The sequence below is a fragment of the Brachionichthys hirsutus genome, chromosome 22, assembly GCF_040956055.1.
Source record: "Brachionichthys hirsutus isolate HB-005 chromosome 22, CSIRO-AGI_Bhir_v1, whole genome shotgun sequence".
NCBI classification, from domain to species: domain Eukaryota; kingdom Metazoa; phylum Chordata; class Actinopteri; order Lophiiformes; family Brachionichthyidae; genus Brachionichthys; species Brachionichthys hirsutus.
In genome coordinates, this window is record NC_090918.1 from 5,013,075 (window position 1) to 5,032,439 (window position 19,365).

General features: G+C 52.2%; 1 protein-coding gene across 1 annotated transcript; it reads right to left on the reverse strand.

The window, feature by feature from the left end:
* Positions 1-717: 717 nt before the first annotated feature.
* LOC137910872 (plexin-B2-like) lies at positions 718-17,988 on the reverse strand. The gene is made up of 40 exons (XM_068755288.1): positions 17,476-17,988; positions 17,049-17,375; positions 16,667-16,805; positions 16,337-16,482; positions 16,066-16,242; positions 15,559-15,693; positions 14,780-14,880; positions 14,421-14,547; positions 13,426-13,591; positions 12,949-13,060; positions 12,740-12,851; positions 12,503-12,604; positions 12,321-12,416; positions 11,672-11,759; positions 11,373-11,536; positions 10,932-11,080; positions 10,731-10,866; positions 9,697-9,833; positions 9,442-9,624; positions 9,248-9,359; positions 8,970-9,179; positions 8,806-8,889; positions 8,564-8,659; positions 8,341-8,477; positions 8,161-8,261; positions 7,808-8,037; positions 7,551-7,732; positions 7,402-7,468; positions 6,869-7,015; positions 6,546-6,623; positions 6,384-6,462; positions 6,108-6,208; positions 5,866-5,947; positions 5,423-5,574; positions 4,920-5,080; positions 4,567-4,714; positions 3,867-3,931; positions 3,707-3,782; positions 3,486-3,560; positions 718-3,385 (listed from the first exon to the last, which is right to left on the reverse strand). The coding sequence occupies exons 1-40, from the start codon at positions 17,986-17,988 to the stop codon at positions 3,281-3,283; spliced, it is 5,598 nt and encodes a 1,865-aa protein (XP_068611389.1). The 3' UTR covers positions 718-3,280.
* Positions 17,989-19,365: the final 1,377 nt, after the last annotated feature.

Sequence of the window (19,365 nt, forward strand, 5' to 3'; positions counted from 1 at the left end):
TTATTTAGCGATACGTAAAATAAAAACATTGCAGTAAAACACGCGCTTCGGTGTTCTGTTACTTTACTGTTATAAAATACAGTACGTACTTTAAAAAATACACTTACCGTCCTTCAAGTTTCTTCAAAGTTACGATCCTCGCTTTAAACCACAGAGGAAGAAACGGCCGACAGAAGAAAACTACATAAAAAGAAGAGAAGAAGAAAAAAATCATGAAGCGGGATTCTTTTGACGGCGCACTACTCCGTGACGAACACACGGGGGCAGTGTCGTCACGTTAATCTCAACATGTTTTATTAGACGGGCGCGAAGATTTCTAAAAACGTTCAGTTAAAATTTACTGCTTTAATAAATAAAACTGACCGTGCAGTTAAAATAAAGGTTTGAAGGAGTAACAATAGATTACAGACACTTACCCAACTGGCGCTCGGGTGGGAGGAGGAAGCCGGTCCAGTCATCGATTCTACAGGGGAACACGTTTATTTCTCACGCTGATGCTATTTCAACACATTCGGATTTGTTCCTAATGTGTGAGTAAAGGTGGGAGGCCGACGCCGAAGTACGATTCCTGCACTAACCCTGACCCAAACAACCTGGTTTATTTACATTTTCCAACCTTTGGTCCAGAAGATTAATACCACTCTCATGTCTGAGAGGAGGGAACGAAAGGGCGAAACCTTTAATGGTTTACAAAGCGACCAAAGACAAGCGTTTCCGTTTGTATAAACATCCTTTATTGGACATTCAGTCTCTCCACTTCCTCAGAGGAGGCACTGATCCGGGTTCCAGTCCAGTCACTTCCTGGTTACGTGGTACCTTTTCTGTTCGTTTCTGAAGTCCAAACCTGGTCCGGTCCGGTCCGTCCCAAACCATTTGTTTCCTACACTGACGTTACAAGAATCAACAACGGGAAAGTTGTCAACACACGAACCGACACACACTCGACCACGGTGACGTCGGGAGAAACGTCGGTACCGGTGGGTCGTTTTCCACAGAACATAAAAATAAAAAACGTTTTTGTGCCTCATAAAAACTACCTTTCAAATTCAGTTATACGTCATTGATCATCAAATCGACAAATTAAGCAGGTTCTTGTGCTGATAGTTCGTCCATTCACTTCAATTCACATCGGCAGGTCGCGCCCTTCTGAAGGTCACCTTCAAAGCGTCCTGGAAATTCACAGATAACACCGCTTTGATTCGGTCACGCCAGAACTGTCCGTCGCGTTTTAGTGCACGAGGGTCAATTCAATCTTCACGTAAAGCGACGCGTTAGCCTGGTTAGCATGACATGACGACGCGAGACGCGCTGAGTCTCATAAAGCGAAGCGTTAGCCTGGTTAGCATGACATGACAAGGAGAGACAAATTTCTGCAGAACAAAGGTAAGTGAGGCAGAAGTAATCCTTCGTGCGATTCACATTCAGCTCTAAAAACAACTCTATCCATCATTCAATATAAATGGGTAGCTAAGCTACGCTATGCTAACCATATTCAAACATTCATCTGTATATATTTAACTCTCAGCAGGTTAATAAGCACCAAAGAGTCATCATTTTATTCCAAATACCTTAAACTATTGACTTGGGACAACAAACATGAACCAGCCCGACGATAAACGTGTTTTTGGCTGTATTTCGAGTTCTACGTCCGGTTCTACGCTTTAAGGCACTCGCTGGTGGCAGAAAGAAGACGTTGTCTGACAAAGTAGACAATCAGTCATGCTTTAAATTAATCTGAAGACTGAGCTCCCGCGTCAGCAACACGACCAAATTCAGCCGATGGCGATTAAAAAAAAAATGTCACATTCCAAGTTTTTTTTTTCTTAAAAGTACCACAAGATAATTTAATAGCCTATTATTTGTTCCCCTTATTTCTACACCCGTTAAAGATGAAACTCCACCCAAAGGAAAATACAACAAATCATTTCTTTTCATTATTTGGCACCAAAGTGGCCTCAAAGATCGGGAGGTCGTCGGGTGAAACGCCGCCGCCGCCGCCACAGAGTTCATTAATCCAGAATTTTAATTTGGGAGGACGAGAAGAAAACAGCAACGGCATTTTAATTGTAGTTGAATTGTTCCTTTAACCTGGCAAATGAAGGGAAAGTGTGTCCAGCAGTAATTATTAATAACTGGATTTAAAGTATTTAACATTTAGGTACCTTCATTTAAATACAGTAACACTGAACTGAAGTATCCATGGAAACCATTATGTCAAGTTAAAAAGAGAAGCAGCGTGAGAATGGGAGCTTCAAAAAACAGAACAAAAAGATTGAAGTAGAAACGAATCGCACTTCAAAATAAGCGTCTTGCTGTTTGGTCTACATTATTGGGCAGTCACACACGCGCACACACACACACACGCGCACGCATCCTGATTAACATTTGATAAGGAATCATTCCATGAAAGATTAAATGTTAGGTCGTGTATGGAATCAATACAACGCAATGAATAATTTAAACAGGATGAACAGCTCAGAGTCGTCTGCATAGAAACGACTCGGAACATTTGGCCGTGAGTCGGGACACGTCTGCGTCGCGGTTTGGTTTTTGGATTCGACCTATCGTACCCTGAATTCACTCTTAAAATGTGCCGACCCCTGATTGGCCAGTGGTTTGTACCGCAGTGTTTTCATTGGTCGATTTTAATTAATTTGAGCTCGGTTGAAAGGCAAACTTCTCTGTTGATAATGAGAGATCAAAGTTCCTTACAATTTAGCAGGAACCCTGACCCGGAGTCCGTCGGAAGCAAACGACCCTTCCGTCCAAAGATCAGACACGAAGCGTCCCGGATCAGCTGGACGTCCGACCCGACAAAGAGGCAAACGGAAAACATTTGGTGACGTCTTGAGACTTCAGTCCGAAGCTCTTCAAACTTCATTCATCGTGTGGCGTATCTTTTCTCCAGTCCTTATATGGTAGCATTTACATGTGGTGTGGGGGAGCCAATCAGAGTCAGCGATGAACTCTTCAGCGTTCCGATCTGCAGCCGCCGCCGTCCGGCTGTTCAGGATGCTAAGCGGAAGCGTTTATCTGTGCGACAGTTTCCACGACTCTGGGAATGTTTTATCAAGTTCCGCATTCCTTACAGCTCTTGTAGTCCCGTAACTCCTCCCCCTTTCGTCCTTATATTGCAACAGCTTCCTGTGGCGCCCCTAGCCCCTCCCACATCAAACATTCTGTAGAGTCCCGCTAGCTGCTCCTCGTCTGAGTTCTTAAGTGGAAAACCACATCCGGTATTCTGGCCGCCGTTAGCCCCTCCCCCTTGGGCCCTCTGGGGTCAAAGGTCAGTGACTTTGTTCTCCAGGGCAGCAGCGATCTGTTGGAGGCGAAGCGTGAGCTGCTTATTCTGGGCTGCCGGGTCCTCGTCCAGCGACTGGATGATCTGAAGGGGCGGTTTTAAACGTATGTTATTTGCATAATGAGGACAGAGGGGAGGAGTCTTCCTCGCCGCCGTTCGCATTTATATTTAAGCCCTTTCTCACCACATCGTAGTACTTGCTAGCGTACTGGTACAGCTGATGCAAGGCCACCTGGGAGTTCAGCTTGTCTGTGTGTTCCTGCAGGGGGGGGGGAGGGGGGATATAAATAACAGGAAGAAATATTAACCCTTGAACAGCTCCGAGACGTGACATCACGCCCTCCGAGATGTGACATCACGCCCCCCCACTGCGTCTCAAACACACAGCTTGAAGGCGGGTCGTACCCGGGACACCTCAGCCAGGTGTGTGTTCATGTCCTGGTCACTGACTGGAACCATCTGCCTGATGCCTGCGTAGTAACTGGAGGGAGGGAGGAACACACACACGCACGGATTAAAGCCCCGCCTCCCACGCGTTGCCTGGCAACAGACGCTCCGAACTCACTCGTCCACCATCTTCTTGTAGGTGGAGATCTCTTTTGCATAAAGCAGCTTGTTGCTGGGCGACTCCTGCAAGATGAAGATGAAGACGAAGATGAATTCTCTAATGAACGTATGTTTGGATGTTTCTCGGGGGCCGCCCCCTGCTGGACGCGCCCGTTAATGATCATCGGTCCAGGGTTCAATGATTAAGTGCTGTAATTATCTCCTCTGCTGCCGCCTGGTTCCGACAGCCAGCCTCCGTCTGCTGCCTCCAGAACCGAGCCGCAGTCTGAACAGGAACCGTAGAAAACACGCCAGCTCGGAAGCTGGGAGAGGTCAAAGGTCATGTCCCACCTCAGGCTTCAGAACAGAACCATTCAAATCTGGTGTGGAGCCAAGAATTCCGGTTTGTTTCTCGGACTAAACCGATTTCTGTGAAAGTTTGTAATAATCTGCCTGATTTAAAAGTAGCTGTGTGGGCGTAGCAGCCAATCACAGCACAGCAGGGGAGGAGCTAGTTGTCACTAACAGCCAATGACGGAGCGCAAATATCCTCAAAACTATTTAGACATCACAGAAGCAGTTTAAAAAAAAGTAACTTTACATTTATGGGTAACCTGCAGACAGGACGTAGCTAAAATAAAGGAAGTGAATCCCCTCTAAACGCCAGCGCCCCCCTCAGGACGGAAACAAAAGGACAGCAGCATCTTTGTCCGACTGACCCGGCTGAGCTTGTGCTCCGTCTTCGTGCAGGCGTCCATGAAGGTCTGGGAGATGACGTGCAGCGAGGCGTCCACCACCTCCGTCACGTGCACGTCAAACACGAAGTGGGGGTTCCTCAGGATGTTCACCCAGAACCTCAGAGGCAAGCTGGGAGGGGGGGGGGGGTAGATTATTGATTATTATTATCCGGCCCACCCTCCTTTCACTTATCTGAACAAAATAAACATCCTGATCAATAACGAGAGACATTCGTCCGCGTTGTAGGGATTAGTTTGTTGCTGCTCTTTGCTTGTTGTCAAGGCAACAAAACAACTTGTATTCGGTGCTGAAGCCCGAAGCGAGCGAAAAGCACCTGTTGGTCTTCCAGATGTGCAGCGTCTCCTCGTCCACGTTGTCGTGTCGCAGCGCCTGTTCGTCCAGGAAGTCGAAGAAGTATTTGACGGCCGGCGGGACGACGGAACTCGAACACAACACGCTGCGGAAGAAGTCATCCACGAACTGCTGCAAAGTGCCCTGTAAAACACGCACACATATACGAGCTTTCTGCTAACTAGCCTCCTGCGACCAGCCTAGCCTCCTGCTACCAACCTAGCCTCCTGCTAACTAGCCTCCTGCTACTAGCCTCCTGCTAACCAGCCTCCTGCTACCAACCTAGCCTCCTGCTAACTAACCTCCTGCTACTAGCCTAGCCTCCTGCTAACCAGCCTTCTGCTAACTAACCTCCTGCTACCAGCCTAGCCCCCTGCTACTAGCCTAGCCTCCTGCTACCTAGCCTCCTGCTACTAGCCTCCTGCCACTAGCCTCCTGCTACTAGCCTCCTGCTACTAGCGCCCTGTCAGACACGCGCCATCGTACCTTGACGGACAGCAGCCTGGTCAGGTAGATCTCGGTGATGGCCTTCGTCATGGCCTTGTCCTTCATGCTGCCTCTCTTGGACTTCACCTCGTCGATCTCGTCCGTCGGCCTCACCAGGTGGAAGGTGTTGTCCTCCTCCAGCAGGGAGTTCTCTGCTCGCGAGACGGAGAGACAGAAGGCGTTTTCACGCTACAGTAAAACCTCCATCCGTTAAATCTCTTCCTCGCTGCTCGCCTCTTGTATTTATTCAGGCGGGAGGAAGAGGAGACGCTCTGCTGGCTGTTTAATCTGACGGAGAAAAGCCTTAATCATCAGACCATTGATCAGCTCCGTTTAATCTGAGACCAAACGGGTCAGCTGTTTGGATGTTTGCCGAACCTTTAAATATCAGCATGTTGGAGACATTTACGCACGGAAAGACAAATGAAAACACAAATGCGTACTCTCTTCGCTGCTGTCCTGGTGCTGGTGGAAAGCCCGTGCGTGCAGAACTTTGGACAGAACCAACGTGGCGTTATCCCGAACCTGCAACAATCAATCAATCAATGCTCGTATTATAATAATTAAAACGTGTTTCAGCTCGAAGCTGGTTTCATGGGACAGTCGTTTATCTGTCGGGGGGGGGGGGGGGGGGAGGAGCCTATGTGTGGATCAGAACCAACAGGAAACAGCGGACCGGACTCACATTGTAATGAGCCAGCGTGTTGAGTCTCTTCCAGCGGCCTTCCTTCTGGGAGGTCAGGTCCAGATCCGACAGGATCTGACCCGTGGAACCAGGACGCCACTCTGTGGACGCAACAGAGAATTGAGCCTTTCAAAATAAAAGCACAGGGCAACGAAAGGGAAGTGGCTCGGTCTGACTTCCTCTTTGTGCTCACATTCAATAGATCCTTTATGGAATACATATTTAAACATGTTTAATATGAAAATAAAACCAATAAATAAGAATGACGTTTGGTACCCAGAGCAACGGTCTCCGCCTTCGGCCTCTGGGAGTACGGCAGGTTCCTGTACACCTGATCGATGATCTTCTCCTTCACCTGGAGGGCGGGGCGTGACAGCGTTACCTAGCAGATCAGGCGCTAATGCTAACAATCACACCTGCTTCCTGCTTCGCCGGTACCTGAGTGATGGTGTCACAGTTCAACACCTTCACCGGAGTCACGTCTGGCCCCTCCCCGTGCACCAACACCTGCAGGCTCTGAGAACACAAACGCGCCGGTCAGGCCACGATGCATTCAGGGTGTCCTGGTAAAACCGGCTATTTCCACCGCTAACACGCGACAGATCACTGCATAATGTTCGGCTGTCAGCGTCTCCGCTCCAGATGTCATGTTGCCGAGGGAGACGATGAGTCATCGGCGCGAGACGCGACCCGACGACTAGTAAATGTGTCTGAAAGGACTGAGTTCAGAGCGGAGTACTGCAGTATTTGTGTGTACTCACCAGCACGGCGTACTCCACGTCGCCGCCCAGCAGGCCCGTGTCGTTCAGCGTGTACTTGGCTTTCTTCACCTTGGCGTCCACCGGGCCTTTCTCCACCTGGTGCTTCAAGGCCTTGAACAGTTTGTACAAAGGTTCTCCCGCCGTGTCCTGAAACAGAGACCAGAACCGGGGGTTTCTTCTTCTGCAGAAACAGAGACCAGAACCGGGGTTTCTTCTTCTGCAGAAACAGAGACCAGAACCGGGGGTTTCTTCTTCTGCAGAAACAAAGACCGGAACCGGGGTCTCTTCTTCTGCAGAAACAGAGACCAGAACCGGGGTCTCTTCTTCTGCAGAAACAGAGACCAGAACCGGGGGTTTCTTCTGCAGAAACAAAGACCAGAACCGGGGTTTCTTCTTCTGCAGAAACAGAGACCGGAACCGGGGGTTTCTTCTTCTGCACTTGTTTTAGAGTAGCGGACTTGTAGTTCCTCAAGCTCGTCACATGATGCCGAAGTTAAAGAAGAAGAAGGAATAGCCGTGGTTTCGTGGTTTACCCGGAGGAACTGGTAGAGACAGATGGACATCCAGTTGCAGAGCATCCTCTCCACCACCGTCTCGGACCTGCAGGCAGCCAGAACCCTCGTTCTCCGATCATTCAGACACAGACGAGGCGATAGATATTTATCTGCCCCCCCCCCCTCACCTCCTGAGCATGAGTTTGGGGTTTTTATTCTGCACGTGTTCGTCCATCAGCTCCAGCAGCAGCGTCCTCATGATGTCGGTGTAATACTCCAGCTTCCCGTGCAGCGCCACCGTCAGGAGGGAGGCAAAATAACCGCGAGCCCGGGCGTTGAAGTCCGGACGGCTCTCCAGCGTGCGGATGAACTGGAAGCGGAGAACACAGTCGAGAAGAAGAAGAAGAAGAAGGGGAGGAGGAGGAGGAGTAGGAGGAGGACTCACGTTGATGAGGAAGGTTTTGCTGTTCAACAGGTTTGAGAACTGGTTCAGCGCCTGAGCCACGGTGGCCCGGCGGGGTTCTGGGATTCGTAACTTCCTGGTGATCATGGCGTCGTCGGCGCCGTCCTTGGAGGGCAGGAAGAAGTTCCGGTCGGTGTAGGACTTGTAGTCCAGGAAGGGCATCCGGCCTTCGCTGAGGTCGCTGGTGTGGTCCTCCATCTCGATCATCAGATCTGGGAGGAGCCAAAGCAGAAAACATCGTTGAGATAAATCAAGGCGTGTCCCGAGAGATCGGGGGATGGAGACACCCAGAGGACGGTTCTATTCGCCGACGCCTCGGTCACGTGACCTCCCACCTGTGAACTCTTTCTTGCAGCGATCTCGGACGCTCTCCTCCAGATTCTCCAGCTGGTGTTTGACCTTCTCGTACTCTCGCTCCGCCTGCCGACTCTTCCGCCTGTCGGACGAACACAGGCGGGTTCAAACGGGCTACGTCTCAGAAGCACTTCCCGCGGGACCCGTGGACTCTGTCCCACCTGTAGCAGTAGACGGACGCGGCGATGAACAGCAGCATCGGTACCAGAACCGCCGGGATGATGATGGCCAGCGGAATGGCGTCTTTTTTGGCATAGTAGACCGAACCCACCCTCCACTCGCCGTGGCCGAACTTCACCTGGAGAGACGACATCACGCGCGATCCTCAGAATGCAAACGAGCGACGCATGTTCAGTGCGTTTGTTTGTTTGTTTGTTTGTTTACCACGAGCTCCAGAAGGTCGCTGGTTGCGTCTCGGCGCTGACGTTTGGACCGAGCTCTCGGCTGAGAAGACGGAGCCTCCAGAATCAACTTATCGTCCTGGACAGGGAGGAAGAGGACGACAAAAGTGCTAAAAAAATATTCTGAGATTTTGAAGAAAAATTCTGATTTTTAGGGAAAATAATTCGAATGAAAATATAATTGTCTCAGAATTCGCTAATTCGTCTTTTTTTCATCGACCCAACCTGCAGAATGTTGACGTGACACGAGGCGTCTCCAACGAACGCCTGCGCCTCCTTGGCCGTCATCGCCTTGGCGAAACCTCGACCCTGACGAGACCCGAAGAGAAAGACGTCAGCGGGGGCGGGGAGACGAAGCTCGGCGCCGCCGACGGGCTCGCCGTCCTCACCGTCACGATGATGACGCTGGTCTCTGTGATGACGTTCTTCAGGAGCTTGTTGAAGGTGGGGTCCGGGTGGTAGTCGAAGTCCTTCAGCTCGTCCATCACGTTGTCCAGCTGGAGGACCGTCTTGAGGGACTGGCCCTCGAAGCCGGCGTCCACCGCCGGCGAGTAGAACTGGAGGACGCTGTCGTTCTTGGTCAGCGCTTCCTGCACGAACTGGAAGAAGAACCGGACTAGATCCAGCAGTGAGGCCCGTTGCACCCGCCCCAGAACCAGACACTCACTTCTACCAGGGAGGCGTTCTGAGGGAAGTCATCGGGGGAGGGCAGGACTCTCATCGTGGCCTTCTGGATCAGGTCAAACCCGGTTCCCAGCACCACGATCTTTCGCCCTCCACTAAACCCACAACAGACACAAAGCCCCATGTTGGTCTCGGGTCGGGTTCCCGGTGGGATTCGAGCCGACGTCCATGCCTCACCAGAGGAAGCTGCCCTTGGGGTCGTACTCTGTGACCTTGGGGTTTTCGGAGTACTGGTACGCAGCCGGGACGTCTTTGGTGGTGTTCCTGCCGTACGTCACCGTCACGGTTAACGGGTCGGACGGCACCTTCTGCCCGCGGTACTTCCCCACCTTACACGTGATCTGGACGCCGAACGACAGTCTGAAGAGGAGTGAGGAAGGCCGTGAGGAGAGGCATTGAGGTCCGGCGGGTCGCCCTAAGAACGAGGCTTACACTTCGCAGGGAACCCCGCCCACGGTGACGGCGACATCCTGCTCGGTGGCCGTGTCCAGGTCCTCCCCCTGGACGGTGATGGTCGTCCCCCCGGCTGCTGGGCCCCTCGCCGGGTGGACGGCGACGGGTTTGGGGTCCTGAGAAGAGGAGCTAATGAGGGAGGGGCCAAAGCAGGGTCACGATGTTCCATCACGTCTCGCAGCTAATCGACGGCGACGTTTAGCAGGAAGCCAGAACTAGAAGTCAAACACTTCAGCAGCCCGTGTGCCGCGGGAAGATTGATGAAGACGGCGGCGCGCGATGAAGCACACCAGCTGCTCCGATTACACTGGGAGGGCTTTTGGGTCGGTGACAAATAAAACGTGACGGGATATTAATTCTCCAAATTTAAGAAGTCAATCTGTCTGGAGCGTTAAGGGCGGAGCAGCGGAGAGAGAGAGAGAGAGAGAGAGAGAGAGAGAGATCTGCTGCAAGTGATTTCGTGTGAACCCTCTCTTCTAAATGTACCATTTGGTATATTAATTTTATGGATTTATCGGACTATTACTCCAAACCCTCACATTATTCACTTTAAAATCACAAACGGAAAAATACGATGCAAATATTCAGGAGAAGAAAAGATCACAAGCACTTAAAAAAAAGCAGAAGACATCTTCATCTAAGATTCAGCACCGAGCCGCCTCCTGTTGGACCCGTCCTTAGAGTCGGCGCCGCAGGAAAAACACCAGAAATATGACAGAGAACAACGTTTGAACTAAACAAAGGTGGATTTGGGGAAACAAAAAGCAGCATTTTGATCACATTTGTTTGGGGGTCTTCCCGCCTCCTCGGGGCGGCGGTTATTTTCACGCGCTGCCGCTTCCTGAGGGAGCAGAACACAGAGTTCCCGCTCCTACGGAATGAATGAAGACGAGGTAAACAAGAAAACATGACACAACCAGGAGTTGATGCAAAAATACAACCCGAATATGTTAAAAACAACCGACGGGATTACATGGGTGTCATCAGCGTACGCGGCGACCTGCGGGACTCACCCGATAGGTGAAGATCACCTGGGACGTCCCTCTCCTGCCTCCCTCCACTTCCACCTCCACGGCACCGCTGCGGGGCGGTTCAAACGGGAGGTCGAACGGAGGAACCCGTTTCGCCGGTCCGATCTCACAAACCAAACTGCGAGGAAAACTAGCTTAGCTTCTACTCGCCAAACACTGGACCTCCAGGTGTTGCTGGTTTACCTGGTGGAGACGGAGTATCTGTCCTCCTGGTGGACACAGTCCACGCCGGCCACCGTGATCCTCTTGATGTCCTCCTGCTTTATTCCCATGTTGGAGCCTTTGATGGTCACCGGGATGCGGCCGTTCAGAGGGCCGAAGCGAGGGATGATCTGAAGGAGGAGAGGAAACGGAGGTGAACGTCTGGGACGTTTCTGGCTCGGAAAGATCTTGAAACATCTGCCGCGTTTGTCCCGATGTCTTGGTTGGACTCCGACTCAGAGCCAAGGTTCAGTTCAAAGGATCCCATGCTCCAGTTAGCTTCATTAGCTTAGCGGTAAACACCCAGGCGTGACGACGCAGGTGAGCAGACGCAAACATCACGAACGCAGCAGGACACGATCCCGCCTCCACAGCCTGCTCCTGCTGTGAAAGACGAGGTGTCCTCTGGGTGTGGGGACTCACGTCTGTGATCTCCGGGTCGGGGCACCGCGCCGGCTGCGCCGCTGGGCAGAGTTCCCGGTAAACACAGGTGTGCGTGGCGGCGCACCAAACGCAGCGGTACGTGGCGTCGGCGTGTCGACACAGACTGCAGTCCTCTCTTCCCACCGAGCAGTTATAAAGAACGACTGCAGGAGAGACGAAGGTGAGGAAGAGGAGAGGACGATTAGCATGAATCGGCAGCGAGAGGCAAGTCATGCGGCGCAACATCCTGGCATTTCACACGTTGTTGATTTGTGCGTGTTTGCAGGCGACACACCGACCTGTCAAGGTGCTGTCCACCTTCCTCCCGGTGTCTTTCTCCTTGATGTGGAAGGAGACGTTCACTTCCTGCCGCTTGTCGTAGGCGAACTGGACACAGATCAGAAACAGTCACGCTAACCCGGTGCCGAGCGGCCCGCGGCGTTTACGGTTCAAACAATGAAAGCAATAACGCAGAAGACGAAGACTCGTCACACCCACACACACACACACACACACAGGGTGTGAGATGGAAGAAGCGGAACGGCTAACACTCTCTACCGCAGTTGCTTTGTCATCCTTTAGGGGGCGCCGTGAGTCACACATGAACCAGAAGCCCAAACGACTAATAAAACTGAAGAGCAAATTATTCAGAAACTTCATTAAAATATAAACAAACTCACAAAATACATAAAACAAATAGAAGCGAGACCCAAATTGTTAATTTTCTCGCAGATTAGCCGCTAATGACGAGCTAATTGCCTGATTATAATCAGCGAAACGCTCCCTGGTTCTGTTCCAAGCTGAAGGCTCTCATTTATGAGCAGCTTTGCAGAAGGAGAGCTCGTCGAGTGTCGCTTTAGAGAAACAGTGATTGTTCCCTCCACGCCGTCCTGCTCGGCACGCCGTGCGGAACGAGATACTCAGAAGCGTTAGCGTCTGAATACCGACCTCGTAGCCGCTGAACTTGAACCGGGATCCGTGTTCCTGCTCCACCTCCTGGTCCGGCAGCTTCATCAGCTCTGTCCCGATGGTGAACCTCCGGCCCTGGAGCCAAGGAGGAGCCGCATTCATGAGGGCGCCGGCGCCGAGACGGTCATTTAAGTGTGATGAGCAGCTGCGGCTGATCGCACCTGGTAGATGTCCAGGTTCCTTCCCTGGAAGCTGATGGGAATTTCAAAGCCGACGGGAATCAGCAGCGGCTCCGGAGACTCAAACTGAGGACATCCGTCAGGCTTCAGCATCGAGACGAAGACCGAGGCAGGACAAGAAATATTTGTCAAATCCTCCTCAATTCAGCCGTGAGACAGAGACAGAGACAGGCGGAGACAGACGCAGGCGGAGACAGACGCAGGTGGAGACAGACACACCTGTTGCGGCCTCACGATGTGCCGTCCGTCCACGCCGGCGTCGACGTCGCTGCAGGTGTGATCCTGAGCGTTCCACTGGCAGCGCCACTCACTGGTCACACAGGATATACACCTGAACACAGCAACACACACGCCTGACACCTGGCTTCACGTACAGGGAGTGTGTGCGTGCGTGTGCGTGTGTGTGCGTGTGTGCGTGCGTGTCTTACGGTGTGTTCTGGTTCTTCCTGATCGTAGCAGCGCAGTTGTAGAAGCGATATTCTCCAGACGTCACCTCAACGTTGTCGTTCACCAAAACTTTGACTGAGACGGACACGTAGTCTGAGCACACACACACACACACACACACACACAGGTTATTCTGTCCGTGTGGCGATGTTCCGCCGCGAGGTAATCAAAGGGATTTACTGTACGTGACTCAGAAATAATAGAAACGAGAGGCGACATGAAAGGAAATAGAATTTGGATTCCCGGCGCGGCTCGGAGCAGAGAGGCCGTTAATAAACGGCGGCGTGCAGCAGCCGCGAGGCGAGATACGCACCAACATCCATTTAATAACAGGTAGAGGCGACCTTTCAATAAATAATACACGACTCAGAGGCTCATAAAGCAGCTATGGGAGATACGCCGCCTGCGAGACACAACTCAGGGCGCAAACAGCCCCCTGCGAGCGCGCGTCCACCTACCCTGCTGGTCCGGTGTGGGCGGGATCTCCGCGGGATCGGGCAGCGAACAGGTGACCAGTACCTGGTCGCCGTAAACCATCACGGCTTCGTTGCTGAAGGAGCCGAAGACGCAGCGCAGCCTATCAGAGGGCTGGATTCTGGGGTGGGCGGGGACGTGGATGTCAACCTGCAGGAGGAGACGGAGCGCCTGATCATCGATGTTCCCCCGGCTCCTCATCGCTCCTCGCTGACCTCAACTCTTTTAAACTTTCTGATCCGGAGGAACGGCGAAGCCTCGGCGTGAATCCACCGGAGACGAACGTAAACGTGAGAACGAGGCGGCGATTCGGTTTCAGCAGATTCAAATCACAAACCGATTATTAAAGAACTGAACCTACGATATCAACCCGGGACCTCAAGCCGAGCCCTCCGACGCGTCCCACGGTCCCGGAGATCCGTGCGATTCAGGATTAATTATAAATTCACCCAATCAGAAATACGCAGAGTCGGGAAAGATGTGGGAGGATTTAAATCAGCAACATCAGCTGGCAGGTTCCGCCCCTAAAGCTATTTTTGATTACTTGAAACAGCGACGGATTCTTTAAACGTCTCTTAAACGCGTCACGTTCAAGATGACGGATAATCAGAACGCCATTAAAGGATGGTTGTTTATCTAAACCCGAGTTTCTGTCGCGTCATCAGAATCTCTTCATTTCATTTGAACGCTAATGAAAAAGCGCCGTTTCACGCGCCGCCTCGCCCTGGGGGGGGGCGTAGAGGCGTGACGGGGGCAGATTAGACGACACGCTGGCGCTTTTTGAAGGACGGCACATCTTTCTGCTAAAATCAGCTCTTTGATCAGTTTCTCATTAAAGTAAGAAGTTTAGACGAAGTTTCCGTCGTTAGCGTTCAGAATGAAATGGCGTTTATATTTGTAATTGTCTCAGGGCGTTTAAAACCGCAGCGTTCCTCCTCGAGACACCGCCGACGCCTCCACGCCGGTCTCCTCCTCCTACCTGCTGCGTCTTCTTGCAGCTGAGGTTGGGCGGGTCGAAGGACTGGATCTCCACACAGCGCTGCTCAGGTGACCACATCCAGGCGTTTTCCTCGGTCGACCTGCGGCACTCCTGCTTCCTGGTGCACCTGAGGGTCAAACACAACGGCATCGCGAGGAAGTTTAAAACGTGTGAAGTTAGCTAAAGGCTAAGCTAGCTTAGCTGAGCTAAAGGCCCGCGTTAGCTGGGGATCCGAGCTAAAGCTAAAAATACTGGACAGTCAAAGTGGGACGATCTCGAGATCCTTCATTAAATTTAAAGTCATGACTTGTTGGAAAAGGGATCCGGATCTGGATCCGGATGGGAACGCAGGGACTTACCGTCCCTCCAGGACACACCAGCCACAGTACGGATCCCTCATGGAGACGCAGGAGTGGCAGTCCGTCTTCAGCCGGCAGGACTGGACCGGCACCTTGGTGATCTGCACGCAGATTACAGCCGTTGATCGTCTGGATTAAATCAAAATGTGTTCCGTGTTTCCGCGCCGCGTCTCCGAGGAGCTGAACGTTCGGCTCAGATTAACCGCGTGGTTCCCTCAGTTTAACAAAACCACTGGCAGGTTCTGGATCAGGCACTGCGTCTAGTCCTCCGACATGAAAACTTTATCTGTTGTACTTTTGTATTTGCTGAACTTCTTCCACCCAGTTTCCTCGGTAACCAGGAAGGGCGGGGCTAATACGTTTAAATGAGCAGACAGCACGTCGTCGCTCGACTCCATCGGGCTGACGCGTCCCGTTGAAGTGCATTCTAATTAATTCATTTCTGAATCAATAACGTCAATATCGCTTCGGTGCGGCGGCGGAGAATGATGGCGAGTGAAAGATGAAGAGACAGGAGGGAGGGAGAGACTGATGGAGAGCGGAGAACAAAGGAACCAGCGGACGAATCAATGGCCGCCTCCCGCGCGGTAACGCAGACGGACGCGTTGGCGTGAGTCGCACAAATGAACACATGATCAAACATCAGAGACAGAATGAAGTCCCCGGCCTGATGGATGAAATCAAAGAGTAGACGTAAGCAGATGAGTCCCCCCCCCCTTCCCCGTGTGACGGATGGACGGCTTAGAACAATCAATCGGTGCGGTCTGAGCGACGCTGACCTTCTTCTCGGAGGTGATGTACAGGTGTTGGAGGCTGGAATCAAGCAGGAGGTTCTTGTTGACCTTGTCGCCCTTGACTTCGCCTGCCGCTCGCCCGTAAATCTCAGGACGGGCCGACAGGTGCACCTTCAACACCTGCGGAAACACGAACACTGCATTAAGGTGCGTTTAATGAAATTAAGACACCAAAGGACACAAGAGACAAAAAAAGGGTGTAAACAGTGAGGGGAAATAGTTTATTATTCAAATATGCATGGAAACCTACAACTAGCTAAAATATAATAATGGGCAAAGGCTCATTTACCAAAAAACAGGCCGACCTCGTAAGCGCTACATTAAGCTAACCAGCTAGCTAGTCAGCAGGCTAATAACTTAAATTCAGTTCATGTAGAGAGAATCAATCACACATCTGGGCTGAGGGCGTGTTCCAGAGGTTATAACCTTTCACCCCTTGTCTCAGAGAAAACACGATAAAGGATCAATTAAATCATTAAAGGCGTCTTTTACCTCTCCATGGGAGGTACCCAGGAACGCCACGGTGTTCCGCAACTCCACCGCCACGGCGACAGCGGTCATGATACCTTTTTTAACCAGCGGCGGCTCGGCCGTTAAGGCGAACTCGGCCTTGCTGGCCATCGGCGAGGGCAGGAACTCGGCTCCACACTTGTATCTGAGCGCCACGTTCTGGCGGGAGGAAGAGCAGGAATAATGGCGGACACATTCCTCCCCCCTCGCTGCAGCGTCTCTTTATCTCCGGCACGCGGGCCGATGGGCTCACCTGATTATTCCTGCTGCAGAGCTGCTCCGACTTGGAGGAGTACGGCGCGTAGACGGCGGCACTGCCGTTAATGACGCCATTGTCGCTGTAACAGGCTCCTATTATATCCACCATCCTTTCATTGACGGAGCGCAGCGGGTACATGCCTGCAAACAGGAACGCGAAACAGTCGGTGCCCGTTTCCAGCCGCGTCGAACGGAGCCGCGTGGCGTTTCTGTCAGACAAACAAACGTCGACGAACGGAAGCGCTTCAGCGCGACATTCACGCACCGGAGGCGGGTCTTTTCACAAACCTCCGACGTATATCTTTACACATTTTCAGACACCTACACATGGCGGAAGACGACGGGTCCTCATCGGAGGAGAAGGTGACAAACAGGACTTTGTCAGAGGTGGAAACCGGTCCATACTGGCCTGAACTGGTCATAGCCTGAGCCAAAACGCCACCCGGTGATGTCACATAAGCCGCCTGGGAAACGAGGAAGAGAGAAGAAGCTGAATTAACTGCCATTTCAAGTCCACGCGCTAGATAGCTGTCTAAGCTAGTTAGCTGTCAAAGCTAGTTAGCTAGGAAGAGAGAAGAAGCTGAATTAGCTGCCATGTCAAGTTCAAGCGCTAGTTAGACAGCTAAGCTAGTTAGCTTAGATAGCTAACTAGCGGCTCAAGTTTTTCAAAGCGTACTCAGAGCAGATTTTAAATGTCCGATCGTCACCTGGACTTTGTTGTACTTGTTCGTCACGTTACAGTTGAGCTGCAGCTCGGTGTACGAGTAATAGCCCTGATCGTCTTCGCACATCCTGGAGACGAAGGTGTAGTTCTTGGTGTCCTGGAACCCCAGCGTCCGCGAGAACAGGAAGTAAACGAAGCCGCCGTCTTTGAAGGCGAAGCGGAAGTCGTGGAGGTAGCGCAGGACGAAGGGGTTGGCCTGGACGGCGGAGGCCTCGATGATGCTGTCGAAGACCACCCAGTCGTGGTAGTCCTGGAGGATGCGGGTGGAGATGAGCTTGGTGCTGTCGTGGCTGCCGTAGCCTTTACCGACCTACGAGGGAGCAGACGAAGTCAGATTCTCCTCCATTAGACACGCCCCTTACACCCAAACTCAAAGCGACGCTCAAAGTAGCAAGACGTTCCCTCCTTACCAGGAAGACGGTGAAGTTCTCCCCGTCCTTGGTGAAGTATGACATCACCCCCACCACGGACACGCCCTCCTCGGAGCTCGCCACGTAGGACTTCTCTCCCTTGGAGTCGCTGAAGTACAGCAGGTGTCCCACGTCGCTGAGGTTCCTCAGGGAGCAGATGCCTCTGAAGACGCTGCCGCAGACCACCAGCACGTCTTTGGAGGCGTGGACCAGCAGCAGCTTGTTGTGGTTGTCCGTGTCCACGGCCTCGTCGCACGCGTCCGTGACCGGCGGCGTGCACAGGCGGTTGTCTTTTTTGGGTCCCGTCTCGGTGCGGGACTCGACCTGCAGGTCCGCGTTCAGCTGGTAGAGGGCGTTGACGGCGCCGACGTACAGCCGGCCCGTTTGGGGGTCCGCCACCACGTTGTTGATCAGCGTGTCGGAGAGGAACGCTGCGTTTACGGCCTGGGATGGGCTGAGGTGAATGGTCGCCAGGGCGACCAGGGCAAACCGCCACGCCCACCACCTCTCCATCACGTCTGGGGTGGAGCAGAAGAGCAAAACACTCTCAATGAGGCAAATGAATCATTATCTTACATTTTAATTCATAATAATTAGCATTTTGCTGCTACGTTATTGCCAAACAAGGAGTCAGGCTGATTGATCAGCAACTAATTAAGAGAGTCATCGAGCAGAAACGTTCTTCTGTTCTGCACGAGCATAATTTACATTTGTCGTTTTGGGACAATAAAGAGACTTGAACCCGCCTTCAGGGGCGAGCGTCAACACCAGCAGGAAGCGAACGCAAAGAGAACGAGCGGCTTCTCGTTAAAGCCCGATCATCCTTTACTGGGGGGGGGGGGGGGGGGGCGAGGAGGAGGAGGAGGAGGAAGCAACAACATAACAGAAAGAGTTAGATTAGCAAAGACAAAAGAGAGCGAGAGAGACGTCACGTTCATCAGCCACGCCGGACGCACCCTCCGGGTTATTCCTCATAAATATGCATCGTCCATCGTTAGCATCAAGCTGCTCACATAGTGCTCCTTTACTTACGGCTTCGTGATCGGCCATTCCAGCAGCCAATCAGATACTTCTGATCGGAGGTCAATCGGGTGGGCGCGTTCCCCCCCCCCCCCCCCGTGCTGCTGCCGGCTCCAAATTGAATTCGCTTCAAAGGGATTTATTAGCGAGGAAAGTCTCATCTCAAACCTCGACAGCGGGGGACCCAACGGCGAGAAGCGACGCAGAACTCCCACCGGAACACGAGTCAGTCTGGAAACGCCATCAATCAATTCACACTCGGGTTCCGTGTCAACGCGGAAACACACGAAGGCGCCGCAGGGTGGCGTTCAGCCTTTAAAGCGTTGAACCCGAGTCTGACGCCTCGCCTCATCACATTTCATCTTCCTCCTCCTCTTCCTCCATCGCAGCGGACATGAAGACAGCAGGTGTCTTCACCTGCTCCCGTCTCGGCGGGCCCGTTCGTGGACGCCACATCTGCCACATCAAAAGAGAGTCGTCTTCGCTTTCCACCGGGGATCCATCGCCGCGCTCCGGCAGCCATCGTTCCTCTTTATTTCCTCTCATCCCGTTGGTTCGGTTCTTTAATCCCGACATGCTACCAGCCCGGGAATAAAGCATCACAGTAAAGCCGCTCTGTTCTGGTTCTGGTTCTGTCGCCAGCCTCTAATATAAATGTAGGAGGTGTAATCTATATATCGGTCATTCTGATTGAACGCCGCTCGTTCAGTGTAAACATTAAATTCTCATCCCGATCAGAACGTTTCGTATTTAGGCCGGCACTAACTGAAGTTCTGGCCACTTGGGGGCAGCAGATCCGACCTGGAAAAAGCTCGACGCCGATTTCGCACCCCTCCAGAGATGAAGCCGCGTCATCCTTTAAACTTTGTT

Bases quoted from the DNA above. Each gene is read 5' to 3' on its own strand.
- LOC137910872 (XM_068755288.1), bottom strand. From the start codon at position 17,988: ATGGAGAGGTGGTGGGCGTGGCGGTTTGCCCTGGTCGCCCTGGCGACC. The intron at 16,806-17,048 runs GTGACGATCGGA...CTCGTTTCCCAG, and splicing joins ACAAGTACAACAAAGTCCAG to GCGGCTTATGTGACATCACC. The intron at 8,478-8,563 runs GTAAACAAACAA...TCGTCTCTCCAG, and splicing joins GCGACCTTCTGGAGCTCGTG to GTGAAGTTCGGCCACGGCGA.